The sequence below is a fragment of the Capsella rubella genome, unplaced genomic scaffold (assembly GCF_000375325.1).
Source record: "Capsella rubella cultivar Monte Gargano unplaced genomic scaffold, Caprub1_0 scaffold_5, whole genome shotgun sequence".
NCBI classification, from domain to species: domain Eukaryota; kingdom Viridiplantae; phylum Streptophyta; class Magnoliopsida; order Brassicales; family Brassicaceae; genus Capsella; species Capsella rubella.
Genome location: NW_006238919.1, coordinates 10,007,712 through 10,026,115, shown reverse-complemented (window position 1 = coordinate 10,026,115; position 18,404 = coordinate 10,007,712). Strand labels below are relative to the sequence as shown.

The 18,404-nt window shown below is 37.0% G+C and overlaps 6 protein-coding genes and 1 long non-coding RNA gene across 8 annotated transcripts; 3 read left to right on the top strand and 4 right to left on the bottom strand.

Moving 5' to 3' along the window:
• Positions 1-276: 276 nt before the first annotated feature.
• On the bottom strand, positions 277-916 carry LOC17885135 (histone H2B.8). The gene has a single exon (XM_006291972.2). The coding sequence runs from the start codon at positions 842-844 to the stop codon at positions 440-442; it is 405 nt and encodes a 134-aa protein (XP_006292034.1). The 5' UTR covers positions 845-916; the 3' UTR covers positions 277-439.
• Positions 917-1,221: 305 nt separating this feature from the next.
• Positions 1,222-3,366, top strand: LOC17887477 (serine/threonine-protein kinase prp4). 2 transcript variants are annotated; one of them, XM_023783426.1, is made up of 2 exons: positions 1,222-1,540; positions 1,577-3,366. In XM_023783426.1, exons 1-2 carry the CDS (start codon positions 1,222-1,224, stop codon positions 3,364-3,366), a joined length of 2,109 nt encoding a protein of 702 aa, XP_023639194.1. The 2 variants fall into 2 exon arrangements, with proteins under 2 accessions (XP_023639194.1, XP_006290661.1); XM_006290599.1 differs by having other exon boundaries at positions 1,222-3,366.
• Positions 3,367-4,038: 672 nt separating this feature from the next.
• On the bottom strand, positions 4,039-6,353 carry LOC17885362. Its single transcript, XM_006291822.2, has 2 exons — positions 5,673-6,353; positions 4,039-4,422 (listed from the first exon to the last, which is right to left on the bottom strand). The coding sequence occupies exons 1-2, from the start codon at positions 6,245-6,247 to the stop codon at positions 4,416-4,418; spliced, it is 582 nt and encodes a 193-aa protein (XP_006291884.1). The 5' UTR covers positions 6,248-6,353; the 3' UTR covers positions 4,039-4,415.
• A 340-nt stretch (positions 6,354-6,693) lies between these two features.
• On the bottom strand, positions 6,694-9,655 carry LOC17885365 (soluble inorganic pyrophosphatase 4). Its single transcript, XM_006291765.2, has 9 exons — positions 9,457-9,655; positions 8,686-8,823; positions 8,544-8,572; positions 8,193-8,258; positions 8,001-8,108; positions 7,555-7,620; positions 7,339-7,459; positions 7,106-7,187; positions 6,694-7,016 (listed from the first exon to the last, which is right to left on the bottom strand). The coding sequence occupies exons 2-9, from the start codon at positions 8,819-8,821 to the stop codon at positions 6,974-6,976; spliced, it is 651 nt and encodes a 216-aa protein (XP_006291827.1). The 5' UTR covers positions 8,822-8,823; positions 9,457-9,655; the 3' UTR covers positions 6,694-6,973.
• Positions 9,656-11,871: 2,216 nt separating this feature from the next.
• On the top strand, positions 11,872-14,089 carry LOC17886462 (ras-related protein RABE1a). Its single transcript, XM_006291769.2, has 9 exons — positions 11,872-11,989; positions 12,095-12,188; positions 12,535-12,607; positions 12,681-12,781; positions 12,917-12,982; positions 13,130-13,227; positions 13,319-13,381; positions 13,477-13,569; positions 13,767-14,089. The coding sequence occupies exons 2-9, from the start codon at positions 12,116-12,118 to the stop codon at positions 13,845-13,847; spliced, it is 648 nt and encodes a 215-aa protein (XP_006291831.1). The 5' UTR covers positions 11,872-11,989; positions 12,095-12,115; the 3' UTR covers positions 13,848-14,089.
• Positions 14,090-14,320: 231 nt separating this feature from the next.
• Positions 14,321-15,069, bottom strand: LOC17886039 (zinc finger protein ZAT11). Its single transcript, XM_006291867.2, has one exon. It carries the CDS (start codon positions 14,972-14,974, stop codon positions 14,447-14,449), a length of 528 nt encoding a protein of 175 aa, XP_006291929.1. The 5' UTR covers positions 14,975-15,069; the 3' UTR covers positions 14,321-14,446.
• A 908-nt stretch (positions 15,070-15,977) lies between these two features.
• Positions 15,978-18,290, top strand: LOC111830741. Its single transcript, XR_002834072.1, has 2 exons — positions 15,978-17,107; positions 17,394-18,290. It is a non-coding gene; the product is annotated as an uncharacterized LOC111830741 (long non-coding RNA).
• Positions 18,291-18,404: the final 114 nt, after the last annotated feature.

Here is an 18,404-nt window from a genome sequence, read left to right as displayed (position 1 = left end):
ACACATGTTAACGTCTTTTAATACTCTTCTTATTCTTATCCATGGGCCTTGATATTTTTAATATTCTTTACAATAAATGGGCCTAGAAATAGGCCCAAATGGGGCGTTATCCGTCTGGGACTCTGGAATGACATGCCACGCCAGAGCATTTTAAAGCTAGATTGAGATTGTATTACATTCCTGTATTACATGAAGTACTATTTACGCCAGCAGCAGTTTACTACGTTGAACAACGATTCAAAGACTTTAAAAACTGGTTTAAAAGCCACCACAAACTTCAAATTCTCAATTGTCAAGTCATTATAAGATAAACGTAAGATATATGTTCCATAATAATATGCCACTAATCAAATATTAATTCCAAAGCTATTGCTTTACCACCAAATATATAGTCATATTCCTAGATAAAAGCCTAAACAATTCGAATGAGAGAGATTAATTAAGAGCTTGTGAATTTGGTAACCGACTTAGTTCCTTCAGAGACGGCGTGTTTGGCGAGCTCTCCGGGCAACACAAGCCTAACCGCCGTCTGGATTTCGCGGGAAGTGATCGTCGGCTTCTTGTTGTACCTAGCCAAACGCGACGATTCCTGAGCGAGTTTCTCGAAGATGTCGTTGATGAAACTGTTCATGATCCCCATCGCTTTCCCTGAGATTCCGATGTCGGGATGGACTTGCTTCAGGACCTTGAAGATGTAGATCTTGTACGTCTCGATGCTCTTCTTCGCCTTCTTCTTCTTCTTCTCGCTTCCGCCTTCTTTCGTTATCTTCTTCTCCGCCTTTGGTCGCTTCTCCGCCGGTGCTTTCTCTGCTGCTGGCTTCTTCTCTGCCGCCTTCGGAGCCATTGGTGTTGACTTTACTTTAGGGAGGATTTGAGTTTTTTTTTTTAAGAGTAAAATCAAACAAAATACTAAGCAATGAAAAGGTTCGTTTGCTGAGATAATAGATTTGTTTATATAGAGGCTTGTTCTGGCTTTTCATTGGTTAACTGAGTTTCACGCGGATCGGTTAAGTGTCTTTCATCTGTAAGGTTTGAGCTGAACGGACATGATTTCTTTACAGCTCTATCCTTGATAGGATTGTTCTTGATGGGCCTGGGCCTTTTCTTTCGTGTCATTATGAGTTTAAAAATATTATAAATCGGTGACGAATACAGAGCGCGCGAGAAAAATCTAACCTAAACCCTAACTTTGCGATTTGTGAACACTTGTCCGACGATTTGATGGTGAGCGATAAGCATGTAGAATCAAACCACCGCAAACATCGTCGGTCGTCTTCGTCTTCCGACGAAGTCATTCAATCTTCCAAGCGGCACAATCACCGTCATGATCACAAGCATCGGCACAGTCATCATCGTGATGAGGATGTTCAATACGGCGATGAAGAGCATGTTTCTACGGATTTTGAGGATCATACAATAGTTGGTAACGGTGGTGAACTTGATATTCAGGAAGGGGAGATTTCTAAGAAGAGGTTAGAGAGGGGATTGGGAAGCAATGATAGAGATATCAGAAGGGAGAGGGATAGAGACAACGACCGAGGTATCATGGCAGAGAGATATAGAGACAAAGACAGAGGTAGGAGTAGGAGTAGAGATAAATGCAGGCATACTAGTAGGGAGACAGGGAGGGAGAATGAAAGAGAGAGTCGGAGGGAAAAATATAGGGATAGAGGAAGGATAGAATTGGAGAGTGATCGGGACAAGCTTAAAATTCTCGATGATGGCTATAAAGAAGTGCGGAAGAAGCAACCAAGACATGATGCAAAATTTGACTTAGAGATAAGAATCTCAAGACATGATCATGCTGAAGATGACTTAAAGATAAGAAGCTTTGATTCTGTAAAGGATCATAATCCTAGCGATGGTAATATCGAAGAAACTCGGGAAAACGTTGAAAGGTCCAAAACTGATGTCGATGTTGACGATAACGGTGAAAATCTTGTTTGGGGCTTTGATCAAGAAGCTGAAGACCTGAAAATAATCGAGAAAAGTAGGAGGAAAACGCAATCCGTATTGGAGAAACGTAAGAAAAAGTTGGAGGAGGAGCCCTCTACTGTGGCAGATGTTCTTGGAAGTGCTACTCTAGGTCCTGTTTCTTCTGCAGCTAGGACGGGTATTGATGCTGTAGATGGTGAAGTCGCCAAGCTATCATCGGCAGTTAAGGAGGAACCACGTGCACGGCTTGTGATTTCAGACTTAGATAAGACATTAGCTTCCGTAGGGTTTGAGGGAGGCAGCCCAAAGAGTGACATGTTCAGTGATGATATCTTTGGGGAGTCTCCAGCTCCTGGTACACGGAAAGGTAATGGCCTTCATCCTTTTGTAAGGAGTGGACTCCATGATAATTGGGATGATGCAGAAGGTTATTACAGTTATCAACTTGGTGAACTTCTTGATGGTAGATATGAAATCATGGCTACTCATGGAAAAGGTGTCTTCTCTACCGTGGTGCGGGCAAAAGACACAAAGGCTGCAGAATCTGGACCTGAGGAAGTGGCTATAAAAGTTATAAGGAACAATGAGACAATGCATAAGGCCGGAAAGGCTGAGATTCGCATATTGAACAAGCTAGCTGGCTCTGACCCAGAGAATAAGCACCACTGTGTCCGTCTTCTTTCATCTTTTAAGTATAGGAACCACCTTTGCTTGGTGTTTGAGTCTCTTCATCTGAACCTCCGTGAAATTGTGAAGAAGAGTGGTGTCAACGTTGGTCTACAACTATCTGATATCAGAGTGTACGCTAAGCAGCTATTCACATCCCTTAAACATCTCAAGAACTGTGGGGTTCTTCACTGCGATATAAAGCCTGCCAACATACTGGTGAATGAGGGAAGGAACATGTTAAAGCTTTGTGACTTTGGTAGTGCAATGTTTGCTGGTGAAAACCAGGTTACACCATATCTTGCTAGTCGCTTCTACAGAGCTCCAGAAATCATTCTTGGACTATCCTACGACCATCCATTAGATATGTGGTCAGTTGGTTGCTGTCTGTATGAGCTTTATAGCGGGAAAATTATGTTTCCCGGCTCCACAAACAATGATATGTTACGCCTTCATATGGAACTGAAAGGTCCTTTCCCTAAAAAGATGCTTCGCAAGGGAGCATTTATCGATCAGCACTTTGATCAGGACTTGTGCTTCTATGCTACAGAGGAGGATAGTGTTACTGGAAAGACAATAAGGAGAATGATGGTGAACATAAAGCCAAATGATTTGGGTTCAGTAATTAAACGACGTTATAAGGATGAAGATCCCAAGGTGTCAGTTCATTTCAGGAATCTTCTGGACAAGATTTTCACGCTTGATCCTCAAAAGAGACTTACAGTGTCGCAGGCATTAGCTCACCCATTCATCACGGGCAAGTGAACTACATACTGTTGTTCCCCTAGTTACATGTACATTGTATATTTACACAATTTAATTTTTGATTAAGATTCTAGAGAGATGTTAATGATGTTGTTCTCAAATTCATGATTCAGTTTTCTTTTTTTTTTTTTTGTCATCATTCATGATTCAGTTTTGACAGTTGAAATGTGACGATTTAATTTAAGCTAAGGATGCGTGGATCAACAGTATATAATTGTCCATGTGCTCAAAAAGCAAGTCATATTATCCATTGAGAACTATGATCGGATCATAGTTCTCATAAAAGCAAAGGAGTGGTGATTTCTTTTTGAAGTAACTTCTATGGCAAGGTAGGTCTCATGTGTTTATATTTGTATTTAAAGAAAAAAGAAAGTGTAGTAGTAGGGATACAGTAACTTTATTTGTTTTTTTGGCTGAAACTAACACGTAGAAATAAATACTTTTCTAGTGTTTTTAAATAATTGAAAACGTCCCTTACTGGCCGCTTAATGCTCATGTTAAATTGAGTAATCGACCAACTTTAAAGTTTTGTTTTAACGCTATTTGATCCATGGCCAAGATTAGAACGAAATGTATCTACTGTAAAAGTAATCTCTACACTAACCGATATATGATTAAGTCACAAATGAACATTAAGGAGAATTAAGTTTATATATACTCTAAAGCAAGTACTAATACGAACATCCCAAGGTGTGTGTTATTTCATTTCAGGAATGTTTAGAAGCATAAGCAGGATTGGAGAAATATGAGCAAAATATATGATTTATCAAGCAAAGAACATAAATAAACAAACATGTGAAAACTTAAAAGCTTCCGTGTTCGATGACCATGATCCTGTAATTTTTTTCTCTGTTCATTAGCAGGTACTGTAAATGTGGTTCAGAAACAACTCCAGATGAAACTTCTTAAAGAGAACAGCTTCACCAATGGATTTCCAGGTTTAAATAGAAAGGCGCAGAACCCGAAATATTCTTATGTTTTGTTGTCGCGAGTTGTTCACACATCTGAAATCTTCCCGAACAATGTAACCTCTCACTGCTCTTAGGAACTTAGACCCTGCCAATTCACATGAGCCACATAAATTCAGTGATCAATTTAAACATTTTGAGCATGGAAACGCAAGATAAACAAGTTACAGTTGGGATCTAAAGTGAGACAAGAGGGTAAACTAACAGATACTTGGAAGATAATGGGTATGCGAACTGAATATGAAAAACCAAGAATAAGATCAAGCACTAAATACTATTGAGAAGATTATCACACCACAAGTTTAATGATCATCATTTTAGAACTCTCATTCAGGTAATGTAAAATGGATATCCGAATATCTATGGACATTATATGAAGATTAAAAGAACGTTGTACATTAATATTTGTGGACACAGTAAGAAAAGAATATACAGATTCTTAATCGGGTTTTCTTGGCATGAAAATCACTGACTATATATGAAATCAATAGATTTGCAAATCGACCAAGTCTCATTAGTCGCATTGTGAACTAAATAGAGTGTCCAAAACAGCACCGAAGGCCAAGCAAGCAAGGTATAGAAGTAAACAAAAAGCATGCTTTGTAAGAAAATGCAGTTTTATCAAATATGGGAAACAATTATCTACAAACCACAAAAGGAAAAAGAGATTAAAATCAGTGAAGAAGAGGAGGTTGCAAAATTTATAATAAGAAACTGAGCAGAATTAATTGATCATATTTGACGACAGTGTGTTATTTGAGACAGAAATGTAATGACCACAACCAAACATTGGTCTAACCAGTAACATCATCCAGAAAATAGCAAGTGCTGAATTCACTACTTTTGTATCATTTTCCAAATTCTTTTTTATCAATTATTGTCTTGGAATGAAACAGGAATTGTAAAAGCAAACTAAAGGCTTGACCATGAGCTAATCAAACTTCAAAAACAGAATTAAGGGCAGGTCGTTAAACTGCAAAAATCATCGAAAACATATGAGCCATTGTTATATTTCTCACTGAATACATACTCTATACCTGCCCCAAAACTTTGATTAGCCAACATTAGATCAATGGACAACTAAACCATCCCAAGAACAAGAGTCACCGTTACATTTCTCACTAAACTTGTAGACTGTATCAAACCCAAAACTTAGATTCGCCAAAACTAAATCAGCAACATCACGAACAAGTTATTGCAGTCTCGAAATGTACTACTAACTTGTAGAATCGAACAGAATATGGAATTATCATATTATCCTAAGACTTGAACATAATTTTCAGGAACTGACATGACACAGAATGATAAAAGTTTGAAAGGAGTTATAAGAGAACAAACCTTGAGGACCCGATGTTGATGTTGTTCCTATGAAGAATCCTACCAGGAGCAGCGTCTCCACCATCGATCAACTCTCTCAGGCCCAAATTCTCGACCTCCTCTTCTTTCACCTCCTTCTTCTCCTTCTCTACACGGCGGTTCGGGAGCTTCACCGGCAACCTCTCGAAGTAATTCCCGTAGATATACTCAGGCGTATATCCATTCTCTTCATCGAACAACATGATATGACCATGCCACTCCCAAACACGATAATCCGATTCCTCATCCTCGTGATACCCAACGCAGATGTGGTGTTCGTTGACTGTCACGGCTTGACCTGAATTCGGCTTAAGAGAATCACTTCGACCGGAGACGATGACTCGGATTAGCTCTTTCTCAAGCCGAGCTTCTTCTCTGTCGAGACTGGTCTGACCTTCTCCATCATCATCGCCTTCGCTGTCGTCGGATTTGAAGAGGAGGTCATCTAGGGATTGAGAGAGGAAATGGGAGTTAGGGGGACGAATTTGGAGACGTCCAAGAAGGGTTTGGATTAGAAGGTTGTCGATGTTGCTGCTGTTTCCATTGAAAGAGCTCATCGTTGATAAACGAATCGATCTTCTTCTTTCCTCCTCCTTCGATTTCGTCCTTCTTCGACTACCCTAAGCAGAAGATGAGTACTCTCGGTCTCGGGTTTTAGGGATAGGAAAGGGTTTTTGGTTTACGATGACGGTTCATAGAAAGGTAAGCGTGGGTAAGCCGGCAAATTTCAGAAAAGGTGAAGGTTAAAATGGTAATATTCTATTACATGTATCCAATTTGATTTTTGTAAATGGAAACTATGGAATTTACTTGGCTAAACAAGAAATTACCACTAAAAGTAAAAAATTATCACCAGCACGCATGTATGTATATTTCCATAAGGTTTAAAGAGTGTATACTTTTTGAATTAGTGACCTAGTATAAGGTTTTCATGAATGAAATATCGAAGTAATTCTTTGCTTTGTCTATTATGGATGTATAAGAAATTTAATATAAGAAAAACTCAAAAGAAATTTAATCAAGATATAGAAAAATGACTCCAAAAATTAAAAAAAAAAAAAAAGGTGATAGAACACAAATGGGTAAAATCCCATTTTTGGTCTTTGAATTATCGGCATCATCTACCGGATTCATCAGAGGACATACACAAATATATCCTTTGAGAACCCTGACATTTTTTTTTAATGTATATTTTATAGTTGTGTTTACACATTCACACCCGTCAAGAAAACAAATGTGATGCAGTTGTAAGCTCGCTCATTTCATTTGGTTGGGTTGGTAAATCAACGTCTCAGGTTCTCCACGACATAGTCCGCATAGAGATCCCTACGTAAAAAAACATTGCATCAATTAAAAGGTCATAATATATGAATATGAAATAATATAACAAGTCAAGTCTAATGAAAGCTGCTTACATGGAATGCTGAACTGCGTCGTAGGCTGCTGTTGCGGGAAGGAAGTCGTTAACGGCTACTTCCTTGTTCTCGTTTTTCTTATCTGCAACAAGAATTCAAGAATATGAGTCTCCTTTAGGCCGGTTTAAGCACTTGGCTTCAATTTTGGTTTAAACATTTTCAATCTTGATTAATCTCATCTCATCCATAACTAATACAAAAGTTTGAAGGATTGTGAAGAAAGAATTACTCACAGTCTTCAAAGAAACGACGGATCTCAGCCATACGATGAGGCGGAAGCTCACTGATGTCGTTGTAATGGCGATACTCTGGATCGTCAGCACAGACAGCAATGATCTTGTCGTCTTTCTCACCCTTTTAAAGCAGAAAGAACATCTAGTTTCATTCTCTGTTCCTTTTATGTGGACATAATAAGATGATACAGACATTCAAGGATGTTATTTTTTAACCTGATCAATCATTGGCATCAGACCAATAGCTTTGGCCCGAAGAAAGCAACCTGGGATCACTGGTTCCTATAGGAAAAATTTAACAAGATTCATATGGATGTGTTTTAAATCGGTCAATAAGACAGAATGAGAAGCTGGTGATGCTAATAAGAAAAGAAGCTTCTGTTATTCAATTTTACCAAACCAGAGAAAATTGATTAATAAGAGACTTTAATTCCAAATTGAACACTAGATAATCCCCTTTCTAAACAATATGTTGAGGCACCTTTATAAGCCTAGCCCTCACTAATTGCTCTCTAAAGTCTCACAAGTCACAACATTTCTAATTTGCTACATTCCTCCCTAGGTTACACAGTTGCTTATAAGATGCACAAATCAAAATGTAACAAAAAAAATCATGTAATGAATTATACAGGTTCTCAAAATTGTATGAAAAAAGATGTTACCTGCATAATGACAAGAACATCAATAGGGTCGCTGTCCTCACAAAGAGTACGCGGAATGAAACCATAGTTGTGCGGGTAAACGACAGATGAGTAGAGAATACGATCGACCTGATAATATATGTAGTGTTTAAAAAATAGTGCCGTCTTTAATAGTGCAAAAGACAGTGAAGAAACTTGATGCATTAAAGTTACCTTAATGAGACCCGTAGTTTTGTCGAGTTCATACTTCACCTTGCTCCCTTTTCCTATCTCAACCACCTGCAATAAAGATCCAAGAGAAATATCTCAATGACTAAACTGGTTTCCAAATTAGGCAATGTACATCATTCATATCCTACAGCAGACTTGATCCGGGTCTCAAGGAAAATAGCCAGAGCATTTGGATTTTTCAATGAGTGAATGATAAAAGTATGTAAATCCTGTAGAAATAGTATACAAGTGCAGCATCTCCAAATACGCATAATGGCAGTTTTGTGACGATCTAATAAAATATATTCAGATCTTTTGCTGCCTAAATATCAAGAACATTAGCAAAATACTTACACAATTGAAGATGATTGGGGCTTCAGGTCCTAGAAAACAAAAGAAATGAAACGTAAAAGAGTTAATATTAAGAAAAAATGTAATCATCTTAGAACCACAAAAAAAAAAGAAGAGAAGGAAGAAACCTTTACGTATAGCTTACCTATCTCAAGATCATGCCATGGGTGTGCAGCAACTGATCTGTGGCTCATGGAAGAAAGAATCCTCTCGTTAAGGGTAGGAAGTGCAACATGTTTCTCAACATAGCTTTTGGCAGCAATCTCAATCGGTGGCGCCATTTCTGCAAAACAGTGGCACATAGCAATTCATAAGTCTCTCTGAAACATATGGTTTCCATCTTTTACAAATGTTCTAATTCCCCTAGATCTACATCTCAACCGTAACAAATTATGGAACCGACATTTGTATTCGTGGAAGTTTTGATTAAGTAGCAAACAATTGAATACACACAAACGCAATGGTGGACACAGAGACACAAGATACAAAATCTTTTAAAACAGAGAAAGTTACAGAAACGTCCAATAAACGCATATTTGTTCTGCAGCAGTTTATGAATCCTTAAATGTATCCACCGACAAAAACCGTTCCCACATGTGTATAAAGTGACCAAAAGATCGATTTTTTCCTTTCATATACTATTTTGAAAAAAAAACAGAGGACTCTGCAATGGGCTTTGAGAGAAACGAGCAAAGATTATCCCTTTTATGGAGTTAGAGAAATTGTAGACATGAAAAAAGTGAATCTTTTTCGAACCCAACTCAGATCTACAGATTACAAAGCCCCCTCGAACCAATATAAACTACCAAAATATGATAGCTCATTGCTTATGCAAGCATATTAGACACTCAGTCAAACCCTAGACACCTGGTGTGGAAAGAACAAATCCGATTGAAAAGCATTTCGAAATCCGTACCTGAGCAAATCGGCAAATCTCCCGAACAAAAGTGTCGAATGGAGAAGAAACGCAAGCACAGATCTCAAGAAGAGTGAACACGAGAGAAGCACCCACCGATGTAAAAAGAGAGAGAGAAGAGAGAGAGAAGCAAGAGTATAGAGGAGATTAGAGAGGAAAGCTAAAGGAGAAGAAAGCTGTAGACTAGACGCGTTCCCGCTCTCTCTCTCTGCTTCTGTGCTATTTGAAGGCTCCATTTTAGAAAGAATATTAATATTATTTTTGAGAAAAAAAAATTAAATGTCTTTAATTTTGGGAATTTAATTGAATATGTCCTGACCAGAATATGTACACATGTCAAAATATAATTGGATAGAGGAGGAAGAGACATAGACGGAATTCCTAACGGCGGTGGGGTCAACGTCAGGTCTGGCTGTAAGCTACACGTTAACGTGACTCGGATTGCGAGGAGTCCACGTTAAGTCTCCGTTAGCTACTGTTTATAGGGAATATGCTAAAGAGTGATATGTAAGAGAGCTGTGATCAGGTGTTAGCGAGTGCACTGGAAAAAATCGTGTTCGAATTTATGACATCGCAATTTCTCTGTCGGTGGATTACAAACTGCAAATTAAAAGATAAGCATATGTAATCTGTCAAGTGAATATTCGTTTTTATTTTCTTTCTATATATTATTCATGTTCTTTAAATAATTTCTGAAAATACAATGTACATACGAAATTATTTGGTTTACGCAAAAATGCATGGATTGTGTATAATTGTTTTGGTATCAATATTGTCAGAGAAAATATATTAGTCACTTGTAATTAGTTTTAAGTTATAGTATTACAATTTACAGTTATAGTAGTTTTGGTAACAATAACTCTTAGGAAAAGAAAATCTCTTGTGATTTTATAATTGTTATTATTTAACTTTCTTAAAGTTTTTCATATTATTCTGTCTCTCGTTTCAATTCATGAATATTTCCTCTTTGAACTCATATTATAATACTCGCTGACCAGAAAATAAAATAAACTATAATACTCATAATACAAGTAACCAAGTTACCACCACCAGTAAGCACCGGTTTATGATTTCTTATTTATATAAATTAATAACAATATACTGTAATTATGTTTGTCCTACTAATATATACACGTGTGTTCCCAGATAAATACCATTTGCAGTAAACAAGCTCAAACGGTGTTGGCTAATAATAATAATAAGTTTCTGACTTTTGGTCTGGTAAAAGATTAAATAAAGATTTACTTTGGCTAAAACTGTGGATAACACAAATCCAAATTTGGATAAACATTAAACTAATCGTGTACGATTAGATTTCCTTAAACACGAAGGTGTTGGATAATATGTTTCTGACTTTCCATAAAACGTTAAATAAATTCGACGTACTAATCGGAAATTTACATTGAAAACAAATCTTGAAAATATATGATATCACTTAATTAGTTAAAGTCATAGCTTTCCTAAAGTTTCCTATTAATGTCGATGGAAACACTCTTCGTATCAATTCAGAAAAGGGAAACCGGATCGTGTAATTTAGGAAAGGCTTACGTCGTGTCATTCACTCATTGGTTGGTCCGAAAGTGAACCTGTGGACTCGTACGCAGAGGATGATTGGTGGATGGGGTTGAGTAACGGATGCTCATGCAGTATAGTAGATGCTACGTAGGATCATTGTAAGGAATATCCCTATCCACGCTTTATTCTCGGGATGGCTATTTTGCTTAACACCGACGACATTCAATTTCTTTTATATTCAATCATCTTTACCAATTTTGTCAATCTCTTTTTGCCTAACCTTTCACCTTTGCGTCGCCTTGGGAGTTTTAGTTGGCAGGATTCTGCTACTTCAACTTTTTTAGTTGATTTACAAATGAAGGGATTCAATCAACTTTTAACAACGTTTTACTTGCTTAAACTGTGAAAAGAACAATTTAAAAAGTCAACGAAATAACATGCCCACACAAGTTTTGGAACCACACCCGTCACACAACACAACAGGGTTAGCTAAACAGCTTAGCCATAAACTCATATTATTGTTTTCAACTGAAAATTACAACCATTACAAACAGTGCATGGTTTCAACTTTTGTTTTTTCTTCTTTTTGATCCTTTGACGCACACGCTAAGTTTTAAAAAAGCCATCAAAACATTGTATAGCACACAAGTTGAGCCGCGTACTTCCCTTTCGACAGTTCTTGTTGGGTTGGGTGCTAGAATCATAGATTTGTCGCACACAAAAGTAGCCCAAGGCCCGTTGTTCAAAACATATTAAAACGGCGACGTATTAGTGTTTTATCAAAAACCGTAACCGAAGACCACGCGCCCGGCCAAAACACAGATCTCCATCACGAAACTGATCTAACGGTCCAGATCCATTCCCTCTCCTTCTCCTTCTTCTCTCAAACCAAAAAAAAAAAAAAAAAGTTCTTCTGAATCTCCGAAAAAAAGCCGATCGAGAGAAATAAACAATTCAACGGCCGTCCGATTACTGTCTTGCTCCGTTCTGACGATTTGTGTTCTCTGAGTAAGATCTGGTACTTCTTCTCCCTTTCGAATTTTCAGTGTTTTACGTTCATGATTCTCGATTTGAATTTGTCACCATTTGGCTTACGTACCAGTGATTTGGTTTATTCTGTTAGAACTTTGATTTTGTTCAAGATATGGCTGCTCCTCCTGCTAGAGCTCGTGCTGATTACGATTACCTCATCAAACTTCTATTGATCGGAGACAGCGGTAGGTTTCTTCATCATTTTGATCGTAATACTTGCCTTTGTTCCTTGCATTTTTGATAATTCAATCTATCTATTTACCTTTTTTTCTTGATACGCTTCAAGTTTTGTTTTGACATGAGTGATTTCAGTTTTTCCGATCGTGCATTTACCATTTCATCAGCTTAGAATGTTAAATGTTGATTTAGGATTTGTCGCAAATGGTTTAGACTAGTATCAACATTGTATGTACTTTGAGCTTAACTGATTGATTGTTCCTTTTGTTGATTGCTGTAACTGTTTCACTATGTTCCAATGGTTTATTCAAAAGTCTCTTCTCACTCTATCTCCTTTATTCATGTATGTACCAGGTGTGGGTAAGAGTTGTCTCCTCTTACGTTTCTCTGATGGCTCATTTACCACCAGTTTCATTACAACTATTGGGTATGTCAACACTGTTAACACGTGCTCTATGTAGTTCTCGGTTCCTCATTAAGTTGTGCGTTTTATTTGACAGAATTGATTTCAAGATAAGGACTATAGAGCTCGATGGGAAGAGAATTAAGCTGCAAATCTGGGATACTGCAGGACAGGAGCGGTTCCGCACTATCACAACTGGTGTGTCTTCGATTTTGCTTTAGTATATGCCCTTTGCCTTTCAGTCTCTCTTAGTATTATTTATGCATTGGTTCCTTACTCAAATATGGTGGGAGCCCTGGAATTATTCACCTAATTGGTTTGTTCTTTTTGCAGCATACTACCGTGGAGCCATGGGCATCTTGCTTGTTTATGATGTGACGGATGAATCATCTTTCAACAGTAATGACTTTCTTTAAGTTTTATATTGCTGTTTATTTACTTCTGTTCTGGACTTCCAGGCCTCGTGCAACCAACAATCTTTTGCAATAGTTTTAAAGTTTATTATTTTTTCAGTCACTAACTTTATTTCTCTCTATTTAACTATAGACATCAGGAATTGGATCCGTAACATTGAGCAGCATGCTTCTGATAATGTCAACAAGATTTTAGTTGGGAACAAAGCTGATATGGATGAAAGCAAAAGAGTCTCTCTCTTTCACCTTTCCCTTGTATTATCCTACTAATTAATTTTATGTTTTTTCTTTGGCTAATACACCGATATGTTTGTTTCTCCAGGCTGTGCCAAAATCTAAGGGCCAAGCTCTTGCAGATGAATATGGAATCAAGTTTTTCGAGACTGTAAGTTGTTGTTATGGGTTTTGTTTCACATCAATATATATGTAGGAGATTGTATGATTTTCATTTGGTTAACCTTGATGAGTTTGCTCTTGCAGAGTGCCAAGACTAACTTAAACGTTGAGGAAGTTTTCTTCTCAATTGCTAAAGACATTAAGCAAAGACTCGCAGATACTGATGCAAAGGCTGAGGTAAGTTCGAGCATTAGATTTTATTTTCTGTCATCATCATCATCATCATCATCATACATTGCAATTATTATCAATAGAGTAACAAGTTTAGAGCTGTAGTATTTTCAAGAAAAATCTTTGAGTATTGATCAAAATCACAATTTATTGTGTGTATCAACGATTTTAATGTTGCCGTATTGTTCTTTATCATTTTGTAGCCACAAACAATCAAAATGAACCAATCCGACCAAGGTGCAGGAACATCTCAAGCTACTCAGAAATCAGCATGTTGTGGTTAGTAAAAAACCGGGTCCAGGAGACAATCGACAGGGAAGAACTCAGCTAGTGAAAGAGACATATGGTATTATTGTTTACCTTTGGAAAGAACAGAAAAAAAGGAAAAAGGAAATCAATCTTCTTTTGCTTTTTTTATTTTATGAGATAGTGTTTTCTAATTCTACGTTTATTCTTTAAAACTCTTTCTTTCCCCCTAATGGTATAGTGTGAAAGGACACAATTCGTATTCCAATATTTTCCGGAATGGATTCTCTGACATCAAATATGACTAGTGGTAATATATCAGTTTATCAGTCGCACACCAATCATCCTTTTGTGAAGTAGTACCATCCATTATATGTTAGGAGTTGAGTATTTTTACCGAAGCCTTCAAACCAAAAAAGTATTGAAATCTGTTTTATTTTGAATGGGTGTGTGTGGTATAGGTTCGAAACTAGTCCGGTTTGAACGGTTGATATTTTATCACTCGTTTGAAAGAATTGAAACGATTTATTCAAACAAATTGTGTAATACATACATGACATATTACAGAAAGAATGAAAAAATGTTTAGCAAGAGAAAAAAAAAAGCTACAAAGATAAGTAAATAAAAAGCCCTACTACTAATTCACAAACTTCAAATCAATTTGTGGAGCCATATTTTTCCCAAAGATAGTCACAAGATCATTCTCCAGTGGAGTTAGATTCAAGTCCAAGATCTTCTTACTGCTATTGCATCGATTCATAACCGGTCTGGGAAAACCAACGGAAGGGATAGCCGATTGTTCGGTCAGCATGATCGCCCTATGTTTTCTCATGTGACCACCTAGAGCTTGGCCGGTACCAAATATTTGATCGCAGATTGAACACTTATGCATATCATTCTCACTTTTACGATGCTTCACCTGTTCGTGGTCAACGCTCAGCTTAGGTTTCTTGTGGCTAGCTCTATGGCCTCCGAGAGCTTGGAACGAATCAAATATCCGGTTACACGTTTTGCATTCGAAGTGGTTGTTGTGATTGTTTTTGCTTCCGGTAGATTGCTTTACATCGATTTGTTTGACAACGAAACTCTGGGATAACATCATTAGACTTCTTACAATGTCTATATGCTGCATGGATTCTTCGTAATCGGACCGGTCTCTCTTCATGTTTCTTGTTCGAGTTGATGTATATGTGTCGAGAAGATAAAAGAGCACGATATAGAGCACGATTAGGTTTTTGGTTGGTAGGTTGGTTGGTTCACCAAGAAAATGTGAAAAGGAGAGTAAGATCTTTGTAACGTATTCATGGAGTAGTGTATTTATAAGCAAAAACTAAAGAAGGTTTTGAGAGTAATTGACTTTTTTTTTTATTTGACCAAAGAAAAAAAAAAGTCGTAGTAAAAAAACTTTATAATCAAATATAAATCTAAGCAGCATTGCTGGTTTGACAAGGACAACACCACACAACATGTTAAATATTATACACTAGACTATTAATATATAACAGTCCATTTTCTTGGTTTGTTAACCGACAAGTCACAATTTGTTTGTTAGATAAAACGAGTAATTCTCTTTTGTCTGTCTAAAATATTCCAGTTATAAAATGTTTAATATTATCAGTTTCATACTTTCATTGTTGGCTTCGTGAATTTGTATTGACTTTGGAACGTAATGAGCACGTGGAGAATATTAGAAAGATTTGACTAGATATGAACAAAAATGAAAGTCAAACTAAAAGTCAAAATGATTGTATTCTTCAAAAGTTAAAGGTCAAAATCTGGCAACTGCTTCTAACCTAGACGCTATTGGATGTATCACTAATACAGATGTGTCATTACATAGACGCTATTGGATGTATCCCTAATAAGATAATTACAGATGTGTCATTACATATACGTCATCAATGATGAAATCGTGACGATGACGCATCGGATTTTTAGATCGTGGTTTTAGACTTTTTGGACAAAGTTACAAACGAAACATTGTGTTCTATCTTAAGACAAAAGCATTTCATCTTTAGGTTAATCCAAATCTGTTTAATTAGTAAACAGCGTTCGTGTATGGCTACAATCTGATGTATTATTGTCTGGTCCTGGATATTTCGAAAAAAATGAATGTTTAGTTGTGCTTTGTGTTGATGGTCTAACTCCTCAGGTACTCTGTTTGGCTTGGTGAAGCTCTCTTTGTTTAAACTTTGATATGAATTTTCTACCGAGTAGTATCGGTAGTGATCTCTGTTTGCATCGACTTAGGTAAGTCCTTTTCTATGAACGCAACATTTTTTGTTTTGTCAGACGAGAGTTTATTGATCATTTAAAGAACCTAAGTAAATGGGCTGTGGTGATCATTCAATGCACAATTCAAAGTGGATTGGCATGATATTGACAAGACATAAAGAGAACACCTGTAAACCACCAAGATGGTTCGAGTCTTGTGTAATATGGCTGCCTGCACAGCTACTCAACTGGTTTATATAGTTGGCAAAGAATCTGATAAGGATTATAAGGTATTCTCGGATTGGTTTGGCATGGGAGAGTAGGCCAGGGAGGCTCTAAAACTCATTCACATGAATAACTTCGACTTTATTTCTGTTTCGTTTGTTCTTGATTTCTATCTGTATCCGTCAGATTTAAAGAGAGTTATAAGGGAAATCAATTCTGAAACTGATCAAACTCTAGTTTTATGTATGTTTAGAAGCTGTATGTGTCTCTTTATGTTCTGTTCTTTTTGGATCACTCTCAATCACATTTTGTTTCCTTTCTCTTTTTTTGAGAACCATTAGATGGCTCGATCCGTATCATTGCATTGTTATTGTTTTGGCTTTGGCAGTTAACTCAAAGAGCAGAGTATACATATTTGGAAATTTTTTACCTGCCTTTTTTTAATCTATCTTATTATTTTTTCAACCACTTTTTTGACCACCTATGGTTTAAAATTTTTGACTACAAATGCCCTTATTCTTAACTAAATACTCTATTATCATTAAGGTTAAATGGGACAACTATTTTAGCGGGTCGGTTTTAAATCTTTTAATTACAACCCAATTGGAGATTCTGGATCTAACATTTAATACAATAATAAGATATATACTAGCTTCGAATATTACAGCGATAATAATCTTTTTTTCTATGACTACAATTAAAAAAAATAGGACCTTCTCAAGTTGCGACGCCGATGGTGGAGTGTAGAAAGGTTGAGAGGGACGGTGATGGTTTCTCTATTTATTGTAAGAGAGGTCGAAGAGCAGCTATGGAGTATCGTTACTCCGCTATCACTAATCTTCATGGAGATCACAAACAGGTGAATTTCAATTTTGGTTTAGGATTCTGGAGATTTTGATTCGATTAGGGTTTGATTCAATTAGCTTTTTGGGGAGATTTGGAGATTTTTATTTGATTAGGTTTTGATTCAGTTAGGTTTTGGGAAATTTTGAGATTTTGAATCGATTAGGGTTTGATTCAATTAGCTTTTTGGGGAAATTTGGAGTTTTTATTCGATTAGGTTTTGGGAAATTTTGAGATTTTGAATCGAATTGTTTGAAACGAAGAAAAGATTTCTAAACAGTGTTTTTTGGCTTTTTTTACAGGCGATATTTGGAGTCTATGATGGTCATGGAGGAGTTAAAGCAGCTGAGTTGCAGCTAAGAACTTAGATAAGAACGTTGTAGAAGAATTAGGTGGTAAGAGGAGTCTGAGATAGCTGATGCGGTGAAACGTGGTTACCTTATGACTGAAGCAACGTTTCTAAAGGAGATAGACGTTAAGGGTGGTTCTTGCTGTGTAACGGCTCTGGTTAGGGAAGGGAACCTTGTGGTGACTGTCGAGCTGTTATGAGTGTTAGAGGTATGACTAAGGCGCTTACTTCTGACCACCGTCCGTCTAGAGACGGTGGAAGGAAGAGAAACAAACTACGCGTGAATATGTTGATACGTTTCACGGTGTTTGGAGGATCCTGGGATCTCTAGCTGTGTCAAAAGGAATCGGAGATGCTCAGCTTAAGAAACGGTTTATAGCCGAAGCAGATACGAAGATTTCGAGGATAAGTCGTGGATCCGTGGTGTGCCGCGATGGCGTAAGAAGTCAAAAGAACGTCTGTGTGGATTGAATCACCGTTGTAATAAACATGACTAATCATTTCCATGACCGGTCCGATGCAGAAAAGATCGTATGCGTCGGTGAAAAGACCCATTCCTGCGACTATGATCGTTTTGAAATGGTACCATTGTATTCGTGCTGCGTCAAGCGACGACAATATCTTTATTGCCATCGTTGCTTTCTTCTCCACCACTCTCTGTGATTCTGAATCCAGAGCTTTACTCTTTTCTTTTGTTTCTTTTGGTTTTGTTTTATCAAGATTTGGTAGGAAGACTTGGTCAGTTTGTTAAAATGAGATCCTTTTCTATTAATGTTGTCACGATAGGCACACAACAGCATACTGTTTGAATTCTTCTTAGTGGTATTCTATTATGTGTATTTTTTTGTCATTCGTAGTTTCATATCATACGATAAGTAAAAATTGCATTTGTTTATAAAAAAAAATACAAATACTTATTTAATTTCAAATGTAACTCACATGAAAGAACACCTTGCATGAAGGA

Coding starts and splice junctions, on each gene's coding strand:
- LOC17885135 (XM_006291972.2), bottom strand. CDS start 844: ATGGCTCCGAAGGCGGCAGAGAAGAAGCCAGCAGCAGAGAAAGCACCG.
- LOC17885365 (XM_006291765.2), bottom strand. CDS start 8,821: ATGGCGCCACCGATTGAGATTGCTGCCAAAAGCTATGTTGAGAAACAT. Junction 8,573..8,685: donor ATGGCATGATCTTGAGATAG/GTAAGCTATACG, acceptor TTTGTTTTCTAG/GACCTGAAGCCCCAATCATC. Junction 8,109..8,192: donor AAACTACGGGTCTCATTAAG/GTAACTTTAATG, acceptor ATATATTATCAG/GTCGATCGTATTCTCTACTC.
- LOC17887477 (XM_006290599.1), top strand. CDS start 1,222: ATGGTGAGCGATAAGCATGTAGAATCAAACCACCGCAAACATCGTCGG.
- LOC17885362 (XM_006291822.2), bottom strand. CDS start 6,247: ATGAGCTCTTTCAATGGAAACAGCAGCAACATCGACAACCTTCTAATC.
- LOC17886462 (XM_006291769.2), top strand. CDS start 12,116: ATGGCTGCTCCTCCTGCTAGAGCTCGTGCTGATTACGATTACCTCATC. Junction 12,608..12,680: donor AGTTTCATTACAACTATTGG/GTATGTCAACAC, acceptor TTTATTTGACAG/AATTGATTTCAAGATAAGGA. Junction 13,570..13,766: donor ATACTGATGCAAAGGCTGAG/GTAAGTTCGAGC, acceptor ATCATTTTGTAG/CCACAAACAATCAAAATGAA.
- LOC17886039 (XM_006291867.2), bottom strand. CDS start 14,974: ATGAAGAGAGACCGGTCCGATTACGAAGAATCCATGCAGCATATAGAC.